The following is a 23,187-nucleotide window of genomic DNA, read 5'->3' on the forward strand; positions in this document are numbered from 1 at the left end:
CATTTACCCACGACAGCATCACCAACCACAGTACAGATTTTAGAACAGTGATGGAGGAACATTTTTTTAAAGAGTATTATCACTAGTTTGAGACATGAGAAACAAAATCATTACATAAAAGAAACCTAACATGTGTGCATGTAAAAATGAGTCTAAGATCAAACAATTGATTAATTGATTAGTCAGCTAACAAAGAAATCACCAATTAAGAGTTTGATCATTGATTAATCATTTTTGTCAAGAACAGCAAACAAGCTGCTGCAGTAACTTAATCTTAAAGCGACAGTTCACCCCAAAATGCTGTTTATCAATCCAGATGATTTTGGTGTGAGTTGCCGAGTTTTGGAAATATTGGCTGGAGAGACGCCAAAAAATACACCTGAAAAACACAGAAACGTCCTTTCCGGAAATCACGACCTGGTTACTGAAGATAATCCACAGACAGTTTCACGTAGGAGTGACTCTATTTCTACTGAACTACACCCGCCAGCCAGCTCAGTGGTGCCGATACTACAGCTCACCAAGGCTGACACCATTACTGTTCACATTCTTCTTGTTGGCAGGTGCAGTTTGATTTTAGGGTGAACTGTCCCTTTTAGTAAAACCTTGATATTAGCTTGCTTTTTTGCTACTTCACATTTTTTAAAGCAACATTTACTTCTTTTAAACACCAATCCAGCAGCTAAGAACTTAGCTTCCAGTAACCTGTGATGGTTGTTTTCTTTTATTGTAGATACTTAATTGACGAAAAGATTAATCGAATAATCAAAAACATAACTGACAGTGAAAATAATTGTTAGTTGCAGTCCTGTTAATGAGTAGAGTTTGACTGTTATCAGCCTTCTTGACCAAAATCCTCGGTAAACTTCTTCAGCTTCTCCAGATCCTGCTCATTCACTGTGGGTTTGGTGTTCGATAGTGACCTCAGCATGTCAGCCTGCACAGAAAATATCACAACAAATTCTGATCGCTGCAGTCGTCCCCGTTTATCAATAACACTGACCAGCACACGATAGATAACATATTTTCCTTTGCGGTGATTGCTGGAATTCTTTTCTCACCATGCACACGACCGGCTCGAGAAGTTTTTCCCCAGGAACTTCCATCCACGTCATCTCTACGGCGTTGGGATCACCCGGCGAACACGGAGTCAGGAGGTCTTCCACCACAACGCCAGGATTGTTCCATGATGACCCACGAACCTTAATTACCGTTGTAGACAGAAGGACACACACAAAAAAATACTTGATTAGATACTAGATAGGTCATAATGAACATTTTGTAGTTGTAGTGTCAAAGCTTCATACAGTGTGAAAAAGAGGGAATATTTTAGCTATTTCTTTAATGAATGTCTCTTTAGTGTTTCCCAGTGTTCAGGCAGTGCAGCAGCTGTTCACTTGTGCGCATAAAAGTCTATATTTATTATCTCATAGCATATAAGATAAGAAAATATTATAGTGTACATATTAATAGATTCAACTTCTTGTACTTAAAGGACCAGTGTGTGATACAGCTGGGCAAAATATCAATATTACATCAATATCATGATACGAGACTAGATATCGTCTTAGATTTTGGATATTATATTGTGATATGGCATAGGTGTTTTCCCAGTTTTAAAGGAAGCATTACAGTAAAGTGATGTAATTTTCTGAACTGAACAGCCCCCACTTTGGAAGTCAGCGAACTAAAGTATTGGACAAAATAAAATTTGGCAGATGGTATTACCACCCTGGTGTCTGTAGCCAACAATGCTATTGTTGCCCACACAGGTTATTTACACCTGCATGGCAGAGACAAACCATGATCTTTGCCTAAGCCTAAACAAGCAGTTTTGTTGCCTAAACATAACCAAACTGTGACAAAAATCTAAAGACTACAAACTGTTTCACACCAGACTCAAACTCCAACAGGACAGTCCCATGTTTAACCCATTCATCCATCACAACCTCCTCATTCTCTTCTTTATAGCTACAGTAGGGGGCTGAGTTTATTAAATTGTGACCTGATGATGGTACTATAAAATGTTAAAGCATGACCAAAGTGATTCCAGTTCATCCTGAGGGGGGCGTGCATATGTATACAAAATTTTCTTGACAGAGGATATCAAGAACAGGTGAAATGTTACTGAGTCTGTACCTTTTTGAAGTGAGTGGCTGACTGAACCTTCCTGACAGGCTGCATGAGGGCGTCCCTCACGATAATACTGATGTCCGCTCCAGAGTAACCCACTGTCTTCAGGCCCAGAGTGTCGAAGTCTGCCTCTGTCAGGCTGTTGGGAGTGGAGCCGAGGTGCAGTTTGAACATGAAGGAGCGTGCGTGCTCTTCAGGCAGAGGAATGTAGATTCGCTTCTCAAACCTAAGACAGACAAAAGATTCAATCAGCCATTCAATCAGCATTTAACCTGTTAAATCCTCACCCTTTCCTTCTTTTTGGAGTTTTCAAACAGAAAATACTTGTAGTTAGTTAACATTAGATCAGCTTTTAAAAATGCTTTTTATATAAATTACACAAAAGCCAAAGAAATTTTTTTTTACCTATTTTAGCCATAGGCGGTCATACTGACCACACAGAAATTGCTATTGTCATACTTTTTACACAGCTGGAGATGCATATTGGTTGCTTAGCAACTAACATTGTCTCTGTTAATAAAACTTCACAAGTGGTCTCAATTTCCAATTTCCCAACATTAAATTACATATAATTAATTAATAAAACATGATTAAAAATAAAGTAGGGAAGACCAGGGACAGTTGGAACACTTTTTGTCTGCACCTTTAACTCACTGAATTTTTGTGTTGAAGCTCTCAAATCTTCAAACAAAGTAAACTTACTTACTTTTTTGGTTTTATTTTTGGTTTATTACTTTTAATCGTTTCCAGCTCTTTCCCACAGCCTATGATTATTTTTTGTGATGCTTCTAGATGGAAATTTGCTATTAATGTAAAAACAACAGTTTTAAAATCATATAAAATATATTTAACTGTTTCTCGCTCTGAGTAATTCTAGATTAAACAAAAAATTTAAATCAAATCAGTGATAGTTATTATCCTACAGAAAAATACTGCTGTGAATATATGCAATCGTTACAGTTTACTACACACAATAGCACACATATTGATACATATATAAATACATTTTACATAATTGACATTTTGGTGTTATTTTATATTTAAAAGATAAACTAACAGAATGAACGCAGCCTGGTATTTATCATGGAATAAAACAGAGTTTGGAAGTCAAAGATCAATATGACAGATTACGGCTATTCTTGTAGTTACTGATTTCTAACGCTTGTAGTGTTTAAGTTTGTTAAACCGACCTTCTCCTGATTGCAGAGTCCAGTGTCCATGGTATATTTGTGGCTCCCAGGACCAGAACTCCATCATTATTGACTCCAACACCTGAGATGAGACGGACATTTCTTACACTTCATTAACCAAGGACTACTGTTTATTAAGATTTTAGCTCAGATCTCTTCCTGCTCACCCTGCATCTGGACGAGGAACTCTGTCTTGATCCTGCGCGCTGCCTCACTCTCATTCTCGCTCCTGGAGCCACAGAGGGAGTCGATCTCATCGATGAAGATGATGGATGGCTTGTGTTCCCGGGCTAAGGAGAACAGCTCCTTCACCAACCTGAGGGTGGAAGAACAACAGATGTTGATTGTCAGTTTATCATTTATCATTCCAAGTTTTATCATCATGTAATGAACCTGGGCCTCACTTTTCACTTTCCCCCAGCCACTTGGACACAAGGTCGGAGGAGGAGATGGAGAAGAAGGTGGAGTTGTTTGCCTCTGTGGCGACTGCCTTGGCCAAGTAGGATTTTCCTGTTCCTGGAGGTCCAAACAGAAGGATCCCTCGCCAAGGAGTTCGCTTTCCTACAAAAACAGACACAGTGCTATTAAATACTTCTCATTTTCAGGAGTTTTAAAGTTGTTGCTCTTGTTTCAGCACCTGTGAACAGATGAGGGAATTTGATGGGCAGGATCACAGCTTCTTTTAAGGCTTCTTTAGCTCCCTCAAGTCCAGCCACATCGTTCCACTTAACGTTTGGCTTTTCCATGACAATGGCACCTGTAAGAGAGATGGATGATGAACACTTCTGTCAGAGCAATGATACTGAACTGCTGCGCGTGCCTGTTTGTTCATTTGAAGCAGCGGCACTGTCATTCACCTGAGAGTTGATTTTGGAACTTCTTTTTCTCTGTGTTCTCCCCGTCACCACTTTCATCCCTGAAATTAAGTGACAACAGTGCACGTTGCTATTTAATGATACTTTCAATATATTCAACAGTGAACATTTTTAGGGATATCCAGTAACATTTGATTTTACAGATTCTAGTTTCCTAATAATGTCTCAGCAAGAAACTGATATGAAAATGATAATTCTTCAGCTCTGTAATTAGGTGCTTATTATAGGGAGAAGGGAGAACTTTCAATTAAATAAGTCTCTTTACAATGCAGGTTTCAAAATGGTAAAAAAAATTGGTTTTATGAGGAAGGAAATGCATTCAGCACATTTCTTTGACCTAAACTTTGGCGACTAACACTAAATGTAGACAGAAACTTTTTTTTATTTACAAGAAAACTCCATAGGGCATCTTTAACAAAACCAACAAGACTCAAATAAGATTTAAGCCTTATTTGCAAAGGACTAGTATGACCAGGGGACCTCATGTGATTTAAATATTTCCCCACATCTTTGATTCATGCAGCACTTTCACATGGAATAAGCAAAGTCTGTATTTTATGCAGACTTAGTGACATTATCACCTGAATATGATGTTAAGGCTCTGAGAAACATCAATGTTTCAGAAGTGGAGCATCTGTTCTTCAGCAGCCACATTAATAATACAGTTTACGGTTGTTCTGCCCATTTTCTATATGCATTAAAAGCACAACAATTTGCAATTAAACTTCTCCGTCACCCAAACTAATTTTAAATACTGTTTAGCCGATCTCACAGCCCAGCTACTGACTGCTGTTTGACATATTTTGAGATACAATCAGCTTTCATGCTTGTTCAATTGTATGACAACAGGAAACAGTTGTTTAAAAAAAAATTACAACCCCAATTCAGTTAGATGCCGATTCACACGGGACTAATATTATCACAGCGCCTCTGTGTTCCCAGTGTAACTTTTACTTTACAAATTATGGACATAGCAGATTTGCATTGGGATTAAGATCACAAACGACTTTGGCAGTTATTACAAATTATTACTACTAGGTTTTCTAAATTTAAAAAGTCCACATAGTTAGACTCAGTCCACACTCTGATCATAATGTCTCACCCTTTATCATCAGACTCTTTGACAGGTCTGGCTGGAGGACTCTTGTCCTTCTTGCTCAGATATTCCTTCAGCTGTTCGGCTCTGTCCAGGTAGTCCGCACACTTGTCCCTGATGCTCTGCGCCGCTCGCTCACCCCTGGTCTCATCTACAACACAGTGAGTAGCTCAGACAATGTTTTTGTGTTGTACAGATGTGTAAACAATAAAAAATGTCACACAGATTGTATGAAATCAAAAGCTGATGGGTGTCAGAAGTCAAGCTCCTTACGCTTGATAACATGAAGAAAGTATTGCACTGCATGCTGATATAATCTTAAGGCCTCTTCATAGTTTTTGGCTTTGTCCTCCTCGGCAGCTTTGGTGGCCAGATCGATAGCTTTCTGAAAACAACAGACAACATGAAAAACAAGAATTTAGGAAACCATCTTGTAACAAAATGTTTTGTAACTTCTGTGTTTATTAATGCTTAACAATTACACACATTTTTATAGATAGAATCTCATAATTCATACAACCTTTGGGTTGCCAGACTGTGAAAAATCCTTTTGGCAACTGTTTATGCTTTTTACTTGGTAATACTGCTGTTATAAATGTTGGAAAACACATTAATTAAGTATTGCACCAGTTAGTAAATGATTTATTAACTGTTAATAACGCTATTACTTGCAGCTTACAGGGTAACTTATCAGAAATGGTACTGAAAGAGGTATAACAAGCAGTCTGATTAATTACTAAAATAAAGGTAAAGTCCTTCATTTACAATATTCCTTAAGTAAAGGCACATAAGTATTCTCAGCAAAATACACTTTAAGTCTACAAAGTAAAAGTATGACCTATTATTATATATTAGATTGTCAATGATGATGCATCAGTGTAGCATATTACTGGAGTAGTTGGTCGAGGTGGAGCTAGTTCTAACTCTTTAATATGCTGTTAGGTAGTTTAGTCCCTTTGTTTCCAGCCGAGGCGTTCGGCCCCCACCCAGACTAACAAGATAAATCTGAGGGGTCGTGAGATGATTAGTGGAAATGGAAAGAAAAAAAACTTATAATCAAAGTTTGTATACACTTTACAGACTCTTCTCTATTTTTTTCATCTTTGAATGAAACACTGGTTAATTTGACCACTGTTTAGTTTGTCCATTCTGGGCTACTGTAGAAACATAGCAGCGTAGCGAGGTGGACTCTATATATAAACAACTCACTTTTTAGGTAATGAAAACACAGTGATTCTTATTTTCCAGTGATTATATACTAATGAAAACATACTTATGAATATTATTAGGGTTGCAAGAAATAGTAAAAAGTCGTATTGTTTTTATTTTGACTGCAATGAGCAATACAGTTAGTGTGAATGATCATTTCTGCATTACAATTTTCATTTTTACTGAAAAATACAGCTACTTAAAGTATGATAATATAACATTTGTTGGGGTCTGTACCAAACAAACATGTTTTCTGACAAGTGGAGAACAAGATTTTTAGCCAGGGCATCTATGCAGCACTACAGTGCTTCATTATAATGCTGTTTTCCCATTTTTCCTTTCTCAAAAACTTGAAATTTGTTTCTGGTCCTGTGCTTCGGATATTGCACTTGGCTGTATTGCAATGTTGAGAATATTGTGATTAATTGTGCAGCCCTAAATGTTGTATTCAGTTGCAGCCATACTTTGACAACACAGCCTTGTAAATTTTACACACTTGACCTTTAATTTAAAACATAAATCTGAAAAGTAACCACCCATGTCTCTCAAATAAATGCTGTGGAGTAAAAAGTAGAATATTTCCCTCTGAAATGAAGCAAGAAATATAAATACTCAACTAAAGTACATCAAACCTTTACTTGAGTGTAGTACTTGAATAACTTAGTTACTTAGTAACTTTATAACTCTGTAGAAGATTAAACACCAGCCAAAGGGATTTTTCACAACCTGGCAACCCAAATGTTTTCATTTACTTCTACAGCAGACAAACCAAACCGCATCATTAAATAACTTAATAACCATTAATAAAGCCATTGGTTATTACCCACACAGCCTGGTAGCGACTTTAGTACTTCTTAACGTTTAAATTTACGTACTTTAATCCATTCAGTTGCTTGTTCATTAAAAAAGCCGAAATGTTATGTAACGAAGTAACTCAGTAAAAGTTTGACTCACCTGTAAATTAGAACTCGCCATTAGGTTTTGATGTGTCTGTCGCTTCAGACAAAACTGTAAATCCAGTAACTCTCTTTCTCTCTGTTACCTGTTACTTATATTTAATTTTCGAAACAGCTTAAATCTTAAAACATCCTGAAAATGTGCCCCTCTTCCGCATCAACAAACAGTGGACTGTCACTTCCGCGGTGGTCACGTGACAATGTTTATCTCATCTTCATCAGCCAATGTAATGACATATTTCTGTCATAACTTTGAAAACAGACACAGTAATCATTCAAGGTTTGTACAGAGCTGTCAACATTCAGAATTAATTACTTTACTTTGAAGAGAAAAAGAAAATTAAATTAATTTATCCTCGATACAAACAGACGTGTACTGACCTCTAGTGAAAAGCAGTTGTCATGACTAAACATATTGTAACTGCCATCGGTTTAATCTGCTTAGGACTTTATTATCAAAATAATATTCTTATATTTTTTTGTTAAAAGAAAAAATCAGGACATCTGTGACTTTTCAAAATAAAAACAATTTGATCCTTATACATTAAATAAACATGCAACACTGCCACTTATGAATTGAATAACAAATTTACACTTTATTACATCTATTAAAAAGGCAAATAAAAAGTGTGCAAAATATCTAAAAGTCTTACAACACCTGGGGTAAACAAAAATAAATGCATATACTGTAGAACAACGGCTTAAAGGAGACGATGCACATGGCAGACAAATGCATTTTGGTTGCACATTATGTGTTGCTCTACATTTAGTCCAGGTTTATTCAACATAGGACAGCTTCACTTCAGCCGCAATCAAAAGCAAGCACCATGTACAGTACATATTGTAGTAGTATTGTAGATTTGACACTGTGTGGTTTTCTTTTTCCCTCAGTATTCGTCATCAGTGTGCTACAGGCAGGCAAGAAGGCAGGAGCCTGACGGGTGGTCATCAACTGTCTCCATTTAAGATTTTTGGATGTAAAATCTTTAAGATGCGATCGCTCTTTGTAAGATCTGCAGGGAGTTCATTATTCTGTAAAGCACACATGAGAAAAAGTTTAGTTATGTTCTGTCTGTCGCCTCATTTTTCAGATTTAAGTGCCTCACCTTGTTGGGTAGTGTGGGGTCTGCGTTGGCCTCAAGTAGAAGCAGAACAGTCCGAACATTTCCACCCATAACAGCAGCATGAAGGGCGGAGGAGCCATTCTGGAGACAACAAATCAAAATATGTATTCATAATGTTTATGGAGAGGTGTCATATTCTCCACTTATTAACAAATATACATCTGTTCTTTATTCAGTGCTGCAGGGTTAGAGTAATTTGACATTTTGGAAAATATGGCCATTTCCTTTTTTTGCTCAGAGTTAGATGAGAGGACTGATATCACTTTCATGTCTGTACAATAAACAAGATGCTAAAGCCAGGAGTCAGTTAGCTTAGCTTAGCATTAAGACTGGAAACAGGGAGAAACATCTAGTCCTGCTCTGTCCAGAGGTAAGAAAAAAAATCCACCTACCATCTGTACAAAAAAACTGAAGAGTAAAAATGACACATTGAGGTTTTATGGGAGGTTATGTACCAAACCATGTCCTTCATGGGGTCCTTCTTGTATGCCAAGCTAAGTGTCCACTGGAAGTCACAACACATTTACCCTACAGACATGAGAACAGTATCGATCTTCTCATTTAACCCTTGCAAAGAAAGCGTATTACCCAAAATGTTTAAGTCCAGGGCAGCATCCTTTACCTTGAGAAGACCGAGTGAAGGAGAAAACTTGAGAAGTTCTTCAATAACGCTGTTGTGTCCCTTAAAGGCAGCTTTGAATAACGCCGTTGATCCATCCTTGAAAGACAACAGAGACAGCATCTCCACTCAAAGTCCTCTTACTCACTTGCTCTGAGGCTTTCGACTATATCACATGGTCCTTATCATCGGAGTAAGTTTGCTCAGTATATGTTAAAACTTTGAGACTCAAGCGCACCAACAAAGACGAATTTAATCCAAGACTAGCTCTAATAAGAGTTTTGCAAGACCATGTTTAAAATGAGTAAATCTGTATTTAAAATCAAGCACAGCTCTGTTGCATGATTAAAAAATAATCTCAGCTGTTAGGGGTTAACTTTCAGCTGCTTTCTATTCCTGAACAAAATGTTAACTAGCTTAAAAGTTATTTAGCCTAGTTAACCCTACTCATGATGGCTTGGCAGAGCCATTGTTTCTCCTCCTTTGACTGAATGAATGGAGAAATATGGCTGAATAATAAAAGATTTAAAACAGCACAGGAAGGATAAAAGAGACTGCCTGACAGCAACTGGCAGATTGTTTTAATGGATCAACTGTAGTGGGAAAAAAAAGAGACACCTAATAAAACTCAGTTGGACTGAGTCTGTCCCTTCACTTTCTATGAGGACCTTGATTGATTTGCTTAATCCATCTCAAAATGGCAGTCATTTTAAAAGTTTAACCTCCTCAGATCACATTTTAAATTGTTTTGGCTCAACAGAATTAAATTTAATTTAGGGTTAGTTGGTGCAACCCAGTCTGAGATACTGTAAGTACGAGAGGGTCTGTACAGTGTGTGATTCCACTTGCCACAAATCCAGTCGCAGTCAAAACTTTTGACACATTGGATATGAGGACTACCTACTAGTCTTGTTTTGGACAAGAGAACTAAATGACGCCAATCAATAATCCTGCTATGCAGTAAATCTGAAATAACTATGTACTTGTCTGTCAGCATCCCGATCTGCACCACGCAAGAGAAGCACCTTCACCACCTCACTGTGACCCATCTGAGCTGCCATCCACAGGGGGGCAGTGCCGTCCTGGAGGACACAAGGATGAAGAGGGAGGAGGTGAAAAGAAAGACAAGCATTAGAATCGCTGCAGGGATGAGATAACCTGGGGGGGATGAAAAAGAGGTGTGAGCTGAAGAGGGATAAACTATGTGACTGCGTCTTTTAAACATCTTAATATGCTAAAGAGGCGAGGACATTACCTCCCTCGCTTGGTTAACCTTGGCACCATATGAAAGCAGCTGACGAATCACAGTCACATGACCCTCCTGGGCGGCGAGAAACAGAGAGGTGGCACCGTCCTGAAACAAAAGAATCATCTCATACACTTTTTTACTTGGATTGCTATAAAAACTGTCCAAATAAAACCTTCCAAATGAGCAAAATGTGTATTAATAGCAAATTACTGTATTACTACTATTTTAGAAATGTATGTTTGTCGAGCCAGGTTGTTTTCCCCTGCCTCAGGACAGACACTAATCCTGCCAAATGTCAGTTGTGACTGACTCAGCAGTCTGCAGAAACCTGAGAGGCTGGATTCCAGCTGCTGGGACATTGTGTGCAACCGACCGTCATGTTCCTGACAGACAGAGGTACTGACAGTGGGAAGAGGACACACAGAGGCCAAAGGGGGCTCACATTCAGCTGGTCATGAACATTGGCTCCATTCTTCAGCAGAGTTTCCACCACCTTTGAGTGTCCGTATTGAGAGGCGACAGTGACAGCTGTGCCCCCATCCTGCCACAAAAACACACGAGAGAACCAAGCCAGCAGTGAGAAAAATAGTTGATAGCCATAACTGTGAGGAGAGAGTAATTCTAAAGCTTCGAGCAGTCTGGACAGCACGCTCTGTTCATCATTTTTGTCTCTTTATCTCTGCACGAAGCACTCTGAATCACAGTCTGAGATGATAGCATCACAGCAGTCTCAGTCGCCACCACCCAGTATTATAAAGGCTCACGTCATTGCGCCCTGCTACATACCTTTGTCTGGAATTCAGTGGAGGCTCCGAATTCAAAGAGGAACTTCACGATGTCATTGTGACCCTGCTGGGAGGCGAAGAACAGAGCGGTGGAACCTGTCTGGAGAGGAAGATGAAAAAAGATACTGCAGCTTTTATTTTGAAAACAAAGAGTTTCCGCATTTCTATCTACTTGAAATGTAGAGTAAAAGACAAAAGTACTAAATTAAAGGTGTACATCTTGCCAAGTGTTGGCAGGTGAAAACATTAGATTTGCGTGGAGCAAGAATGGCATAATAGTGGATGAAAACTAGAAGATGACACAGGAGTAGATTTTCACTCCTGTCCCATCCCAATGCCAGGAAGAATAATTCCCATCCCATCCTGTTTCCATCAATCCACAGTCCACACGTACTTACACACCTTTTAGTATATAACCTATAAGAAACTGATCTACTATTACTATGATTTCCAATCCCGCCCGCTCCCATTGACCTCAACCCCATCCCAGTCCCGTGACGAACAGTGAAAACTCCGATCCCATAACTCCCATTTGGCCGGGTGATGACAATTCCCAGAGTCTTCTCTGACATCCAGGAGCTGGTTAGCTTAGCCTAGAACAAAGACTGGAAATGTTGAACAGCTAGGATGTTTTTGTCCATACCAGCATCTCTAAAGCTCATTAATTTACATGTTATAAGTGTAATAGTGGCAATTTGTAGTTTTAAGGAGGGTTTACATGCGGGACTATTTCTTGGCCTGTAGCAGCAACTTCCTGGAGTCTCCTCTGGCAGCCAGCAGCTGGTTAGCTTGGCTAAGCACAAACAAACTGGAAACAAGGGAAACAGCTAGGCTGGCTCTGTTTGTAGCTAAAAAATCTGCCTGCCAGCAACTCTAAAGCTCACTAATTAACATGTTCTATGTCATTTGTTTAATCCAGCCTGAAACCAAAGTGTAAAAGCGGCAATTTGTGGTTTTACAGGGGCTTATGTGTGTGACTATTTCTTGGCTGGGAGCAGTGACTTCCTGGAGTCTCCAAAAAGGTAAATTATTTCTGTGGTCTATACAGATATTTTCCCATCATACCTCTCTCTGGTAGTTGATGTCAGCTCCTTGCATGATAAGTTCTTTGACACACTCATAATGGCCGCTGTATGACGCCACCATCAGCGCTGTCGTTCCATACTGGAAAGATACATGACAACAATAAATTAGCGTCTTTTTTTTTTTTTTTTTTAAATAAAATACTTTACAGGAGGTGATGGACCTGGTAAAAATTCTGCAAACACATGAAACCCTCAGCCATTATCACGATAGAAAAGAAAACTTGAAACGGTTGTGAATTTTTGATGGTACACATGCTCCACAGAGGTGAGGCTTATTATGAAGCTCTCTGTCTCCCTACCACAGGTGGGTTATGGTTAAAGCGTGCAGCTGAGCAGCAGGGACATGCAGCGTCCGTACACTGTCTCTGCAGTCTGCGTCCACACGTCCGCTGTTGAGCAGCAGCTGAAGTAGAGCCAAGTTCCCCTTCCTCGCTGCCCAAAACACAGCATTAGCCAGGGGTGTTTCCTTCTGGAGGGTAAATACACACAACAACCACTGACCTTAAACCACCATTATAGTATTATACACACTGACAGCAGAGCACGGCCAATAGAAACAGTGCAGAGGTTTATAGGTTAAAAGCAGGACTGTCAAAATCATTTTTGTTTGACCTCATCTGGGCCGGACCAGTAAAATCAGTGCATATTAACCTGAAAATAAGTAACCCTGCTTAAGAAAATTCAGAAGTAATGAACCACCAAACAGACTGAGCTATTCTGAGAAAAATAAGTGCAATTTAAAGTTTTTTTCACATTCGTTCAGTCTATTCTCAGCCTTCAAAAATGCGCCTGAGACACTTGCTGTCTAGACAGGCCTTTAAATAGATGACATAAATATAGATCAGAGTGCTGGACTTAAACGTAATAGTCCCTTGTAACAAAAAATACCTTGAGTCTTTTTTCCTTTCTTACTTTCAAACATAAAAGTGATTAACTTAAATGCTGCTGAACATAAAAAAATAGAAGGATGACGCACAGTATAACATTACTGAGGTTTGTGGGGTCTGGTGTCTGACATTTTGTGATGTGTTTGTTTGTCCTACAGGAGTGAGTGAATCATCAACATTTAGACATGAGATCGCATAGATTTATGAATTGAGATCACAATTTTTTTTATGATTAATCATGCTGTCCTCATATGACTTAGCAATAAAGCACTAACGTTCCACCAATGTTGTTTTAATATACAAGTCTGACAGATTATTTTGTACTGAAGCTGCTGGTAGACAATATTTTGCACAATGTTCGACATAATGGTCTGGAATTAATGACTGCTGTGCAATTTTTTACACTTTGCAAAGTCATCCAGAGGACCTGATTGGACCCTGTGGTGGACTGATTCTGGCCCATGGGTTGCATGTTTGACACCCCTGGTTTAAAGTGCTTAGGCATGAATGACATCAATCCAGTGCTTGAATTGATCAATAATCAATCACATTTTTCCCTCTCTCTCAGAAAAGGCATTGAATGAAGAGTTTTTTTTATATGCACAGATACTTTCACACTGCACAGCCAGGTGTGATACTGAAGCACAACCCTTTCACTGTATATTTATATAGCTTACAGTCATTGGAGGGACCACAGGCCCTATGACCTATTATAGACGCACATACACACACGTACACTCACACAGACTGTATAATTGCCTTTAAGTCCTAAACAGCCAGCTCACTTTACAAATAAACACAGCACGCCGTAAAACAACCCCTAAAAATGAACAAGTGAACACATCATCAGCAGGAAGCAGTGTAATCTGTTTTCTCATTGAGGCCCTGTGGGCTGATGGATGAAGAGGATGGTTTACCTTGAACGACATCCTGCAGACCTCATGCGTGACTCATGTTTCTTCTTCCTGCGCACTCATTCATTAGAGACGATGCTGCCGAGCGCCTCTCGCCTGTTTTGCCGCACTGTGTTTGGGTGTTGGCGGCGCCCGTTTGCCGACATAATAACAGCCAGAGAGGAGAGTCAGCTGAGCTCATCCTCTGCAGTCACAGCAGCACGGAGGCAGTGCACGCTGCAGGCCGCTGGAGGGCGCTGCTCAGCACCGTCATACACAACCTGGAGACGTCAGACACGGAGAAATGTGAGTTTCAGAGACTTTATTTGCTGCTTTCTGGTGACTTTTAGAGAAAAAGAAATAACAAAACAATAAGCACACTGCACTGGGGCTGCAGCTAACCATTATTATTATTTGATTGTCAGTCATTTCCTTGATGAATCTATTAGTTGTTTGGTCCATAAAATATCTGAAAATGGTGAAAATGTTAATCAGTGTCCAAGATGACGTCCTAAAATGTTTTGTTTGCAATGCTGAAATTTTCTTGAAATTACTCAAACCAATTAATTGATCATCAAAATAGTTGGGGATTTGATAATCAAGTCATAATCATAATCATTGCATCTCTACACTGCAACAGCATTTTTATGTTGAATACTTTTAAATTTTAGAATACAGAATAATCCATCCCTTTAGCGTGAACTTGCATAATTCTCTGGCATAAACATTCATTAGTTTTCTGTTATTCATTCATTTTTTTGCCCTTGCCCCTAAAAGATAATTGAAGCATCAGATTTTATAAAATGACTGCCCTTTTCCGTTAATGGTCCTTGAAAAACAGGAATTCTTCTTAGGAAGTCTGGTTTGGTGTCTGTTGTTGTCTTGGTGGAAACAGCAGACTTTTTAAGAGTCATATAGGGCTCACATACAGTACATACAGTGTCATAAACAGGTTGTGATAATGAAAACAAAAGAGGTGTGAAAATTTGTCCAAAATAAGAAGAAATACCAGAGAATTGTGATTCCTGGGAGGAAATGGGGAGAAGGCGATAAAAAATGGGAGTCTCCTGAGAAAATATGGAGGGCTGGCAACATCTGCGAGGGTAAAGACACATGGATGGATTCAATAAGTTGCTAAGTACAGTTTTGATGTATGTGCACTTTACTTGACTATTTCAGTATACCTTTTTGATGCTACTGCTGTGACTCCTGCGAGACTGACTGGACTCTATCTATATATCTAATATCTATTTTTCATGACAATCACACTGATATGTAATAGTTGGATAAACACAGGTGTTACCAATCATACCAATTAAAATCCTGCCCCTATTTCATTCAGGTGCAATATTAATTCAAAACTATGCAATATCTACATTTCAAAAGTGTGTGCAATAGTGTGAACTCAAGTGCTGAGTCTGTGTCTTGTTAGTAGTGTTTAATTTTCTCTTATGTATATCTTACTTGTGTACTTCTTTATTACATCTTGTTCTTATCTTATCCACTATTTCATATCTATTTTGGTCAACTTTCTGCCACTACTCCTCTACATTTAAAAAGCAAATACTTACAGATGTGGATTTCACATTAAATACATTTATGATAATCTCATAAAGATATAGCAAACACACACACAGATTAAACCAGTGGTTCTCAACTTTATCAGTTTGTGTTTCCTCACAGCGTCTTTTTGCAGCCCTTTGTCATGTATCATATTAAAGGTCCAGTGTGGAAGATTTACATGGATTTACTGGCAGAATGTGGTAGACATTGAATATAATATTCACAAGCATGTTTTCATTAGTGTATAATCACCTGAGAATAAGAACGGTTGTGTTTTTATTACCCTAGAATGAGATGTTTAGCTCTACAGAGGGCATGGGTCCTCTTCCATGGAGGCATGTTGCTCCACCAGTAGCCCAAAATGGACAAACCAAACACTGGCTCGAAATACAACCTACCACTCTTTTTGTGAGTTCCACAGCCACTATCGGTTCTCTTGCTTGCTTGGAAGGGAAGGGAGAGATGGATGTTCGCGATCTGCAAGCTCACCAATGGATGCCTCTAAATCCTTTAAATCTACGGTCCTTTAAACCTTTAACGTTCTGAGTTATTAGCTATTCCCCTTTAGAGTGATTTACCTCTCTGAAACTCAGCTGCTTTCAATTACTTAACTGTTTCAGGCCCAAAGATATCATCAATTATTTCACAAAAAGATTAGAGGAAAGTATGAAATAAATTAATGACAAAATTGTTTAGCAGAATTGTGTTTTTCTTCTTACCTCTCCTGTACATCATCTCATGATCCCACAGATATATTTTGAAATTTTTCAGGGTGTGACTCCTTGATTAAGAACTACTGAACTAAACTATCTATCATAGTTGAAACTAGCTCTACTTTGAATGGCTATAACAAGAAAATGTTGCATCTGCATTGATGCATCATTATTAACAATTAAGTAACTACATACATTTACTCAAGTGATACTTATTCTTCCATTTTGTACTTAAGATTCCTACTCCACAACATGTCAGCTGGAAATATTGTGCTTTTTTACTCCACCTCAAACATTTTCTAAGTATTTTAGATAAAAGAAAAATACATAAAAATAAATGTACAAGCAGCTCATAAAATACAATGCATTCTTAAGTTGTTCCACATTTCTTCAAGTTCTGTTATTCATTATTAATCCATTTCACCCATTTTCAAAGTCCTCCCAAAAAATATTAGAGAGAAGTCCACACAAAATTAATACAAATTTGTATCATGACCCATCAGGTTTATTTTGTGACCCTCAGGTGGGGGTCTGACCCTCATGTTGGGAGCCACTGAACAAAAAACCTGATCTCCACCTCAATCAGCTACAACCTTAAAATGCTGTGTAGACATTGATGCATCAGTATTAATAATTTTATAATGTCACATACACGAATATACCACTCAGGGACCACTTCTATAGTATAATTTTTACTTTGGATGCTTTAAAATAATACTTATGTACTTTTACTTAAGTAGGAATTTGAATGTGTGTAGTACGTTTATACTGTGCCCTTTTACTTAGCTTAAGTAAGTGATCTGTGTACTTCTTCTACTACTGGGTTTGGAAAGTTTGATGTCAGGTGTTATGGTCAATTATAAACCGGTATTTGAAGGATTTACAATATTGCAGCTTTAGCTCTCTCTGAATGATAATAGAGGTATTAACCCGAGGAGGAGCAGGGAAAGCATCTTATTTTTGTTGACTAATGTCCCTCTCAAGTGCTGGCATAAGTGTTGATTTAGGGATTCAGTAAAGTGCAGTGGAAACATGTACGTGTTGCAAGGCTATATAAGGAGGGTTGACAGTGATTCTGTTGCTGTGTGGCTGTCCAGAGTCGCTCTCAGAACATGGGAACAAAACAGACTCACATCCATGCAGGTAAGCTGGACAGAGCTTTTTATTTCACATGGAGAACAGTCTCAGAAAAAAAACCAACTGAAATCTGAAAGGCTTTTAAGTTTGTTCAGTCAAAACCTTTGTTCTGGCAAGAAGCTTTAAGGGAGAAATGCTAAATTAAATCAAAGTATTTCAGCTTGCAGTGGACTTTGTACACACAGCAACACTGTAGAGTTTGCATCATGATCCATCAACAACATATAGTCCTCATTTATGAGATATTAGATATCAGACATATTGTATCTTTTTATGAGAAATTACATTTTAATGAGTTTTTTACAAATGAGATTTTCCACAAAGGGCCACAAGAGAACAATTAAGTACCAACCCCATGTTAGAAATGAATATAGGATTCTGACCATAGTTGCAAACAAGTTAAAACATCTGGGAGATGCTATTATTGTATTTATCCTGTCTGTGCTGAGTATATCAGAGGACAAACTAATTTCAAGCTGTGTAATCCTAATGGTTGTGTAGTGATTTGTGAAGTCATTTTATACAGGGTGGCTGCATTTTTTCTACATCACTGCTACATTTTAATCTTCCTTTGAAAACCTCTGCTAAGTCCAAAATATAGCATTGTAGCTAATCAACAGCAAAGCCTGAAACTTTCAGAACTTCTAGTGCTCTGTGCTTTTTATGGTAATGAGACAGAAACTGTCTAGAGTAAAAAAAATCCACGATATTTGTTCTAAAAGTGTGGCATAAAAAATGTACATACAAAAGTTGAAAGCATTTTTGAGTTTTCACAAATCAGGGCTAATTTGTTATGACCTCTTATATGTAATGCATCATTACAGTTTGGAATTATTCTGTTATTTATAATAGAATAAGTATTAGGCACATTTGTGGAATCAATGTTTGTATTGTGCAGTAAAATCTGGATTTTCTGGTCAGTATATAAATGAGTACCTGCAGTATGAAATCTATATTAGTCACACTAAAAAAGTATTTTAAGTTTACTCAGATAATGAAGGATGTGTAGCGCCAATTTAAGTTAAGTTCACTCAAAGTGATATCTTAACAAAGGTCTGTCAAACATAACATTACTATTCAGATCTACTCTTGTACTTAAGTTCACTCAAAGTATTAACAGAGGTTTGTCAGACCTAACATTGAGTAAACTTAAAGAGGCTTTTTAGTGTCAACAACAAAGATTTCACACTGCAGTTACCAATTCATATACTTACTAGAAAACTCAAATGTTAGTGTACAGCACAGACATTAATTCTATAAAAGTGTCTAATACAAAGGTGTGACTCCACTGTGATGCTCTTGTCCCTGTAGTGCAGCAGGCCAGCTTCCTGCTGAGAGCAGCTCTGCTCTTTGTCCTGCTGTGCGGCCCACCGTACGTAGCGCCAGACTCAGATGAGGCCGTCCTGACTGACTGGGAGATCTGGAAAAACAGCCATGGTATATCCTACGATGAAATGGTGAGACGCATCCTCACATTTGAAATACAAGCTCTATCATTGGGTGCATAGATGCTCTGATTAATTTGAGTCTGATGTGATGTGATTTGTGTTATCATGCAGGACGACATGCAAAGGAGGGTCATCTGGGAGGAAAACAAGCGAATGATTGAAGACAATAATGATGGATATTTCATGGGAATTAGGCCGTTCACTATGAGCATGAATAGATATGGAGACCTGGTAAGTATTTTCCTGTCTGCTAGTTTGCCTTCGATCTCAACTCACAGTCACATGGTTATGGATTTTTTTTTACGTTACCACTTGTCTTTGTTGTTTTTCCCGCCGGTTTGATCACTGATTAGTTTCACCAGTTCCTGATTATCCTCCATGTGTATTAAGTCTCTGTGTTTCCCTCCTTTAATTGCCAGTTCATCTTTGTGTCTAGTCAAGTGTTCCAGCCTTTCTCTGTGTATTTTGAACTTTGTTTTTGAGCTTTGGATTTCCTCCATGCCAGTATGAATTTTGTTTGCCTTTTGGACTATTTTCTTGCTTGGACCTGTCATCTTGGTTTTTTGATACCCTGACCCAAAAGGCGGACGAAGAAAGCTGACCTGGTGCAGTTCAAAAAGATGTAGTAGCAAAAGAGTCAGTGAACAAAAGCTTAAGCTTTGGGCAGACAGGGCCAGATCCAAAGGCCATAAAAGAGATGGAGTCCAGAAAACACTGGGATAAGGGTGGGAATGCCTGACCACAGACAATGACTAACTGACGGCTTAAGGAGGGAAACACACAGACTAAATACACAGGAAAGTTTATCAAGGACAGGTGAGACTAATCTGTAATGTGAAAAGGTGGTTAAAAAGGCAGGAAGTAGAACGAAGAATGACATATATAAGGGAATGCTTTACCAAAATAAAACAGGATATAAGTGAACAGAAACACAAAACCATAACACACAATGCTGTGTTTTGATTGTATTTTAAAGAAATACAAAGATCCTAAGTTTAGAGAGAAAATCAATTATTGACTAAATTTGAAAGTCCCATCATGGCTGAATTATTGATGGCTTAAAGGCACAATATGTAAATTCTGCCACTAAGGCTCTGTCTCCCATTAAAACACCAACAAAAGACGTAGTTTGATAAAGTCTTGGACCGACGTGGGATCATAGGAGTTGTTACCTTCACTTTAAACAACCACCACAGCTGAAGAAAATCCATCTGTCATGATTCAGGCAGAAATCATGTTTGTTGTTCATATTGTGGCTTTTAATAAATAAGGTATGCTGTTTTGATTGACTGATTTGCCAAATTGTAGATATAAATAACATGAACTCTTGAAAAAAAATTTATCTTATTTGTTTTCTCCATATGTAGACAAGACAAGAGTACCAGGTTTTGCAAGGTGCCAGGATAGACGCCCACTTTGTGAAGAGAGGGAAGACCATCTCATCCCGAAAGTTGCGTAACAATGCTAAGAAGTTAGATGGTTGGTTTGTCGACTACAGGAACATGGGTTATGTCACTGAGGTGAAAGACCAGGTAAGACATTTTTAAATTTATTTTGGCTGGATTCTATCCAGACTGAGTTATGACCACCTTCAACCAACTCTACTCTTTAAAAATTTGTCACAGGGTTACTGTGGCTCATGCTGGGCCTTCAGCACTACAGGAGCTATCGAGGGACAACTGTATAAGAAGACAGGTCAGCTTGTATCTTTGAGTGAACAGAACCTAGTGGACTGCTCCAAATCTTACGGTACCTATGGCTGCAGTGGTGCCTGGATGGCCAACGCCTATGACTATGTGGTCAGCAATGGACTGCAGTCGTCAAAAACCTACCCCTATACCTCAGTGGTGAGGCTCCACCTGTTGGCTCTGCCTCCATCGGAACAGTTATAACAGTTCATTACTCTGTGTCCAGCCTGCCATTAACTTAAAGCTCTGCATTTCTCTCAACAGGATACCCAGCCCTGTTACTACGACAGCAGACTTGCAGTTGCCCATATTAAAGACTACAGGTTCATTCCCAAAGGAGACGAGCAGGCTCTGGCTGATGCCGTGGCAACCATCGGTCCGATCACAGTAGCCATTGATGCAGATCATTCAAGCTTCCTGTTCTACAGCTCAGGTTAATCATCTCAAAATACTCCCCCAAAAACAATTGTTTTGTCAGATTTTTCAAAGACACTATAATCTAGCCTGGCGTTGGGGATCTCTCAGTTCATTTTTGATTTCCAAGGGGTGCAGGCCAAAATTAATCTGGATTAGACTACAACCAATCGGAGCAATGAAAAATGTGAGCTAACGTTGAGCAACACATGCATGTCTGGGTGGCACTTAATCTGGTTTCAAGCAGGGAAAAATGGCAGCCTGGCTGCAAACTTTCTCAACTTACAGCTAAACAATATACTAAAATGTGCTTCTGAATACATCTGTGGTAAGAAAATATAATGCTGTAACAGAATCTTGATTCAGTAATGCCTAGTTATAGACAGTTTTGTGAGCCTGGTAAGTTGTGCTCAAAACATTTTCAGTCCTCAATATGTGACTTTTAAATCTGGACCAGTGAGGCTCCTTTGTCAGTCATTGCATCAAACCTGCCCCATATTAAATAAACAGTTGTGACTGGCTCAAAGAGATCTAGGACAAATGGAAATCTCTCTGCACAAACATCTGTCAGACAGGACACATGAGCTCATAGATTCATCTGGTTCCCAGGCTTACTGCCATCAGAACTTTGGTCCTAAAAATGGAATTGAATTACTATGTTTATGTGAATGATGTTGCTCATAGTGCAAATCCAGAGATAATTATCAGCTGACCCTTCGATGTCCCTCAACTCCACACAGTTTTGCAACACCTTTCAACTAATTGTTCTGGTCTGAAACTTTACAGTTTTAGGTTCAGTCTCACCAACTGTCTCCAGCTGCAGCAGGCAACTATTTACACTAACAGGCTAAAGAGTCAGATATTTTCCCTAGGACTTGGTAGAGACAAAAACAGAGGATAAAAAAAAGCATTGATGTTGGATTTACATTTACCAGTTGGACACAAACACAACCCCAAATGAACTGTAATGTTGCTCCAAGTGGCTAAACGATGAATTAATGCATGTTGAAATTTCTTTTGCAGGAATATACGATGAGCCCAACTGTAACCCCAACAATCTGAGTCATGCGGTGCTGCTGGTTGGCTACGGCTCTGAAGGAGGCCAAGACTACTGGATCATCAAAAACAGGTCAGAAAAACACTACATATAAAATAGCAGAGGTCTGTTTGTGCAACATACTTTTTACTGTTACTGTATCACCTGTACAAGTGATCCTTGTATTTTGTTTTCTTTTTAGTTGGGGCACCAGTTGGGGTGAAGGTGGCTACATGCGAATCGTCCGAGATGGCAGGAATGCTTGCGGCATCGCAACCTATGCCTTGTACCCTATTCTCTGACTCTAATAAGCTGTTCAGAATGAGTTATAATGCTAAACTCTTTCACAAGACTGTGAGTGGGTCTCAAAAAACAGCATCAGTCATTGCTGATCTAGGCCACGTCTTCTCTAAAGCACTACTCTCATCAATATTTTCTGAACCTTCTGCTGAAACTTTCTGACACTGTAGATAATGTTTTGTGCAAAGACTCACAAAAGCCTTTTACATCGAACACATTACTTCTCTCAGGGATGCAGCACACACACCAGTCTATCTGGCCAGGGATTAAATTGGCTGTTTTATTGATTGGCAACCTCACAAAATAAGAAAAAGTGTATTTTTAGTCATTTAAGTGAGACTATTTAACTTTTGGACATAAGTAATAATGCATTCCTTCACTTACAAATGCAGAGCTGAATTTGTATGTAATTCTCGCACGACTGTTAGCTTCTCATAGCTAAATTTTGGCACTTTTAGCAAACCTACAGCAATGTATAATGGACATTACTCAGTGAGTCTGCTAATTTTCTGACTCTTCTCTACTTCTGATACTGTTACAGTAGCTTAGTATTATGGCTTAGTTTAGCATGAAATATTGCCCCCTAAAACGCCTTGTCACACAAGCATTAAAAACACAGGAACCACACTGTGAAGTCAATTATTCCAATTACTAGTGGGGACATAGTAAATCAGCGCAAATTGAGTAAACACTGATCTGTGAGTTTGTGCAGTTAACCAATAGCTAGCTGTCTTGATAGTGCTTACCTTTGTGGGAATGGAGAACCAGAAGTCAAAAACAGAGGAAT

General features: G+C 38.7%; 3 protein-coding genes across 6 annotated transcripts; 1 reads left to right on the forward strand and 2 right to left on the reverse strand.

Annotated features, from left to right (window-relative positions):
• Nucleotides 1–491: 491 nt before the first annotated feature.
• Nucleotides 492–7,648, reverse strand: LOC146323663 (vacuolar protein sorting-associated protein 4B-like). Its single transcript, XM_084722738.1, has 12 exons — nt 7,458–7,648; nt 5,568–5,679; nt 5,301–5,445; nt 5,221–5,229; nt 4,181–4,239; nt 3,961–4,080; nt 3,728–3,884; nt 3,491–3,639; nt 3,324–3,405; nt 2,140–2,359; nt 1,062–1,202; nt 492–937 (listed from the first exon to the last, which is right to left on the reverse strand). The coding sequence occupies exons 1-12, from the start codon at nt 7,476–7,478 to the stop codon at nt 836–838; spliced, it is 1,317 nt and encodes a 438-aa protein (XP_084578864.1). The 5' UTR covers nt 7,479–7,648; the 3' UTR covers nt 492–835.
• Nucleotides 7,649–8,028: 380 nt separating this feature from the next.
• Nucleotides 8,029–14,265, reverse strand: ankrd29 (ankyrin repeat domain 29). Of its 3 annotated transcripts, none has more exons than XM_084722736.1 (10): nt 14,126–14,265; nt 12,680–12,790; nt 12,302–12,400; nt 11,238–11,336; nt 10,894–10,992; nt 10,458–10,556; nt 10,186–10,284; nt 9,206–9,301; nt 8,566–8,664; nt 8,029–8,491 (listed from the first exon to the last, which is right to left on the reverse strand). In XM_084722736.1, exons 1-10 carry the CDS (start codon nt 14,135–14,137, stop codon nt 8,408–8,410), a joined length of 897 nt encoding a protein of 298 aa, XP_084578862.1. In that variant the 5' UTR covers nt 14,138–14,265; the 3' UTR covers nt 8,029–8,407. The 3 variants fall into 3 exon arrangements, with proteins under 3 accessions (XP_084578862.1, XP_084578861.1, XP_084578863.1); XM_084722735.1 differs by having other exon boundaries at nt 10,780–10,992; XM_084722737.1 differs by having other exon boundaries at nt 10,780–10,992; nt 12,621–12,790; nt 14,126–14,162.
• cts12 (cathepsin 12) lies at nt 14,161–23,162 on the forward strand. Of its 2 annotated transcripts, none has more exons than XM_084722733.1 (8): nt 14,161–14,365; nt 18,826–18,971; nt 19,074–19,193; nt 20,330–20,494; nt 20,588–20,809; nt 20,915–21,083; nt 22,088–22,193; nt 22,303–23,162. In XM_084722733.1, exons 1-8 carry the CDS (start codon nt 14,161–14,163, stop codon nt 22,400–22,402), a joined length of 1,233 nt encoding a protein of 410 aa, XP_084578859.1. In that variant the 3' UTR covers nt 22,403–23,162. The 2 variants fall into 2 exon arrangements, with proteins under 2 accessions (XP_084578859.1, XP_084578860.1); XM_084722734.1 differs by lacking the exon at nt 14,161–14,365 and adding an exon at nt 17,490–17,520.
• Nucleotides 23,163–23,187: the final 25 nt, after the last annotated feature.

This window comes from Lutjanus erythropterus, chromosome 7 (genome assembly GCF_056507025.1).
Source record: "Lutjanus erythropterus isolate fLutEry1 chromosome 7, fLutEry1.hap2, whole genome shotgun sequence".
NCBI lineage: Eukaryota > Metazoa > Chordata > Actinopteri > Lutjaniformes > Lutjanidae > Lutjanus > Lutjanus erythropterus.

Bases quoted from the DNA above. Each gene is read 5' to 3' on its own strand.
- ankrd29 (XM_084722735.1), bottom strand. The intron at 10,993-11,237 runs GTATGTAGCAGG...TTTTTGTGGCAG, and splicing joins CCACTGAATTCCAGACAAAG to GATGGGGGCACAGCTGTCAC. The intron at 9,302-10,185 runs GTACATAGTTAT...TTGTCTTTCAAG, and splicing joins ATCGGGATGCTGACAGACAA to GATGGATCAACGGCGTTATT.
- LOC146323663 (XM_084722738.1), bottom strand. From the start codon at position 7,478: ATGGCGAGTTCTAATTTACAG. The intron at 3,640-3,727 runs GTGAGGCCCAGG...TTCCACCCTCAG, and splicing joins TGGCTGGGGGAAAGTGAAAA to GTTGGTGAAGGAGCTGTTCT. The intron at 3,406-3,490 runs GTGAGCAGGAAG...GTCTCATCTCAG, and splicing joins GTTCCTCGTCCAGATGCAGG to GTGTTGGAGTCAATAATGAT.
- cts12 (XM_084722733.1), top strand. From the start codon at position 14,161: ATGTTTCTTCTTCCTGCGCACTCATTCATTAGAGACGATGCTGCCGAG. The intron at 14,366-18,825 runs GCACCGTCATAC...TTGTCCCTGTAG, and splicing joins CCGCTGGAGGGCGCTGCTCA to TGCAGCAGGCCAGCTTCCTG. The intron at 20,810-20,914 runs GTGAGGCTCCAC...TTCTCTCAACAG, and splicing joins CCTACCCCTATACCTCAGTG to GATACCCAGCCCTGTTACTA.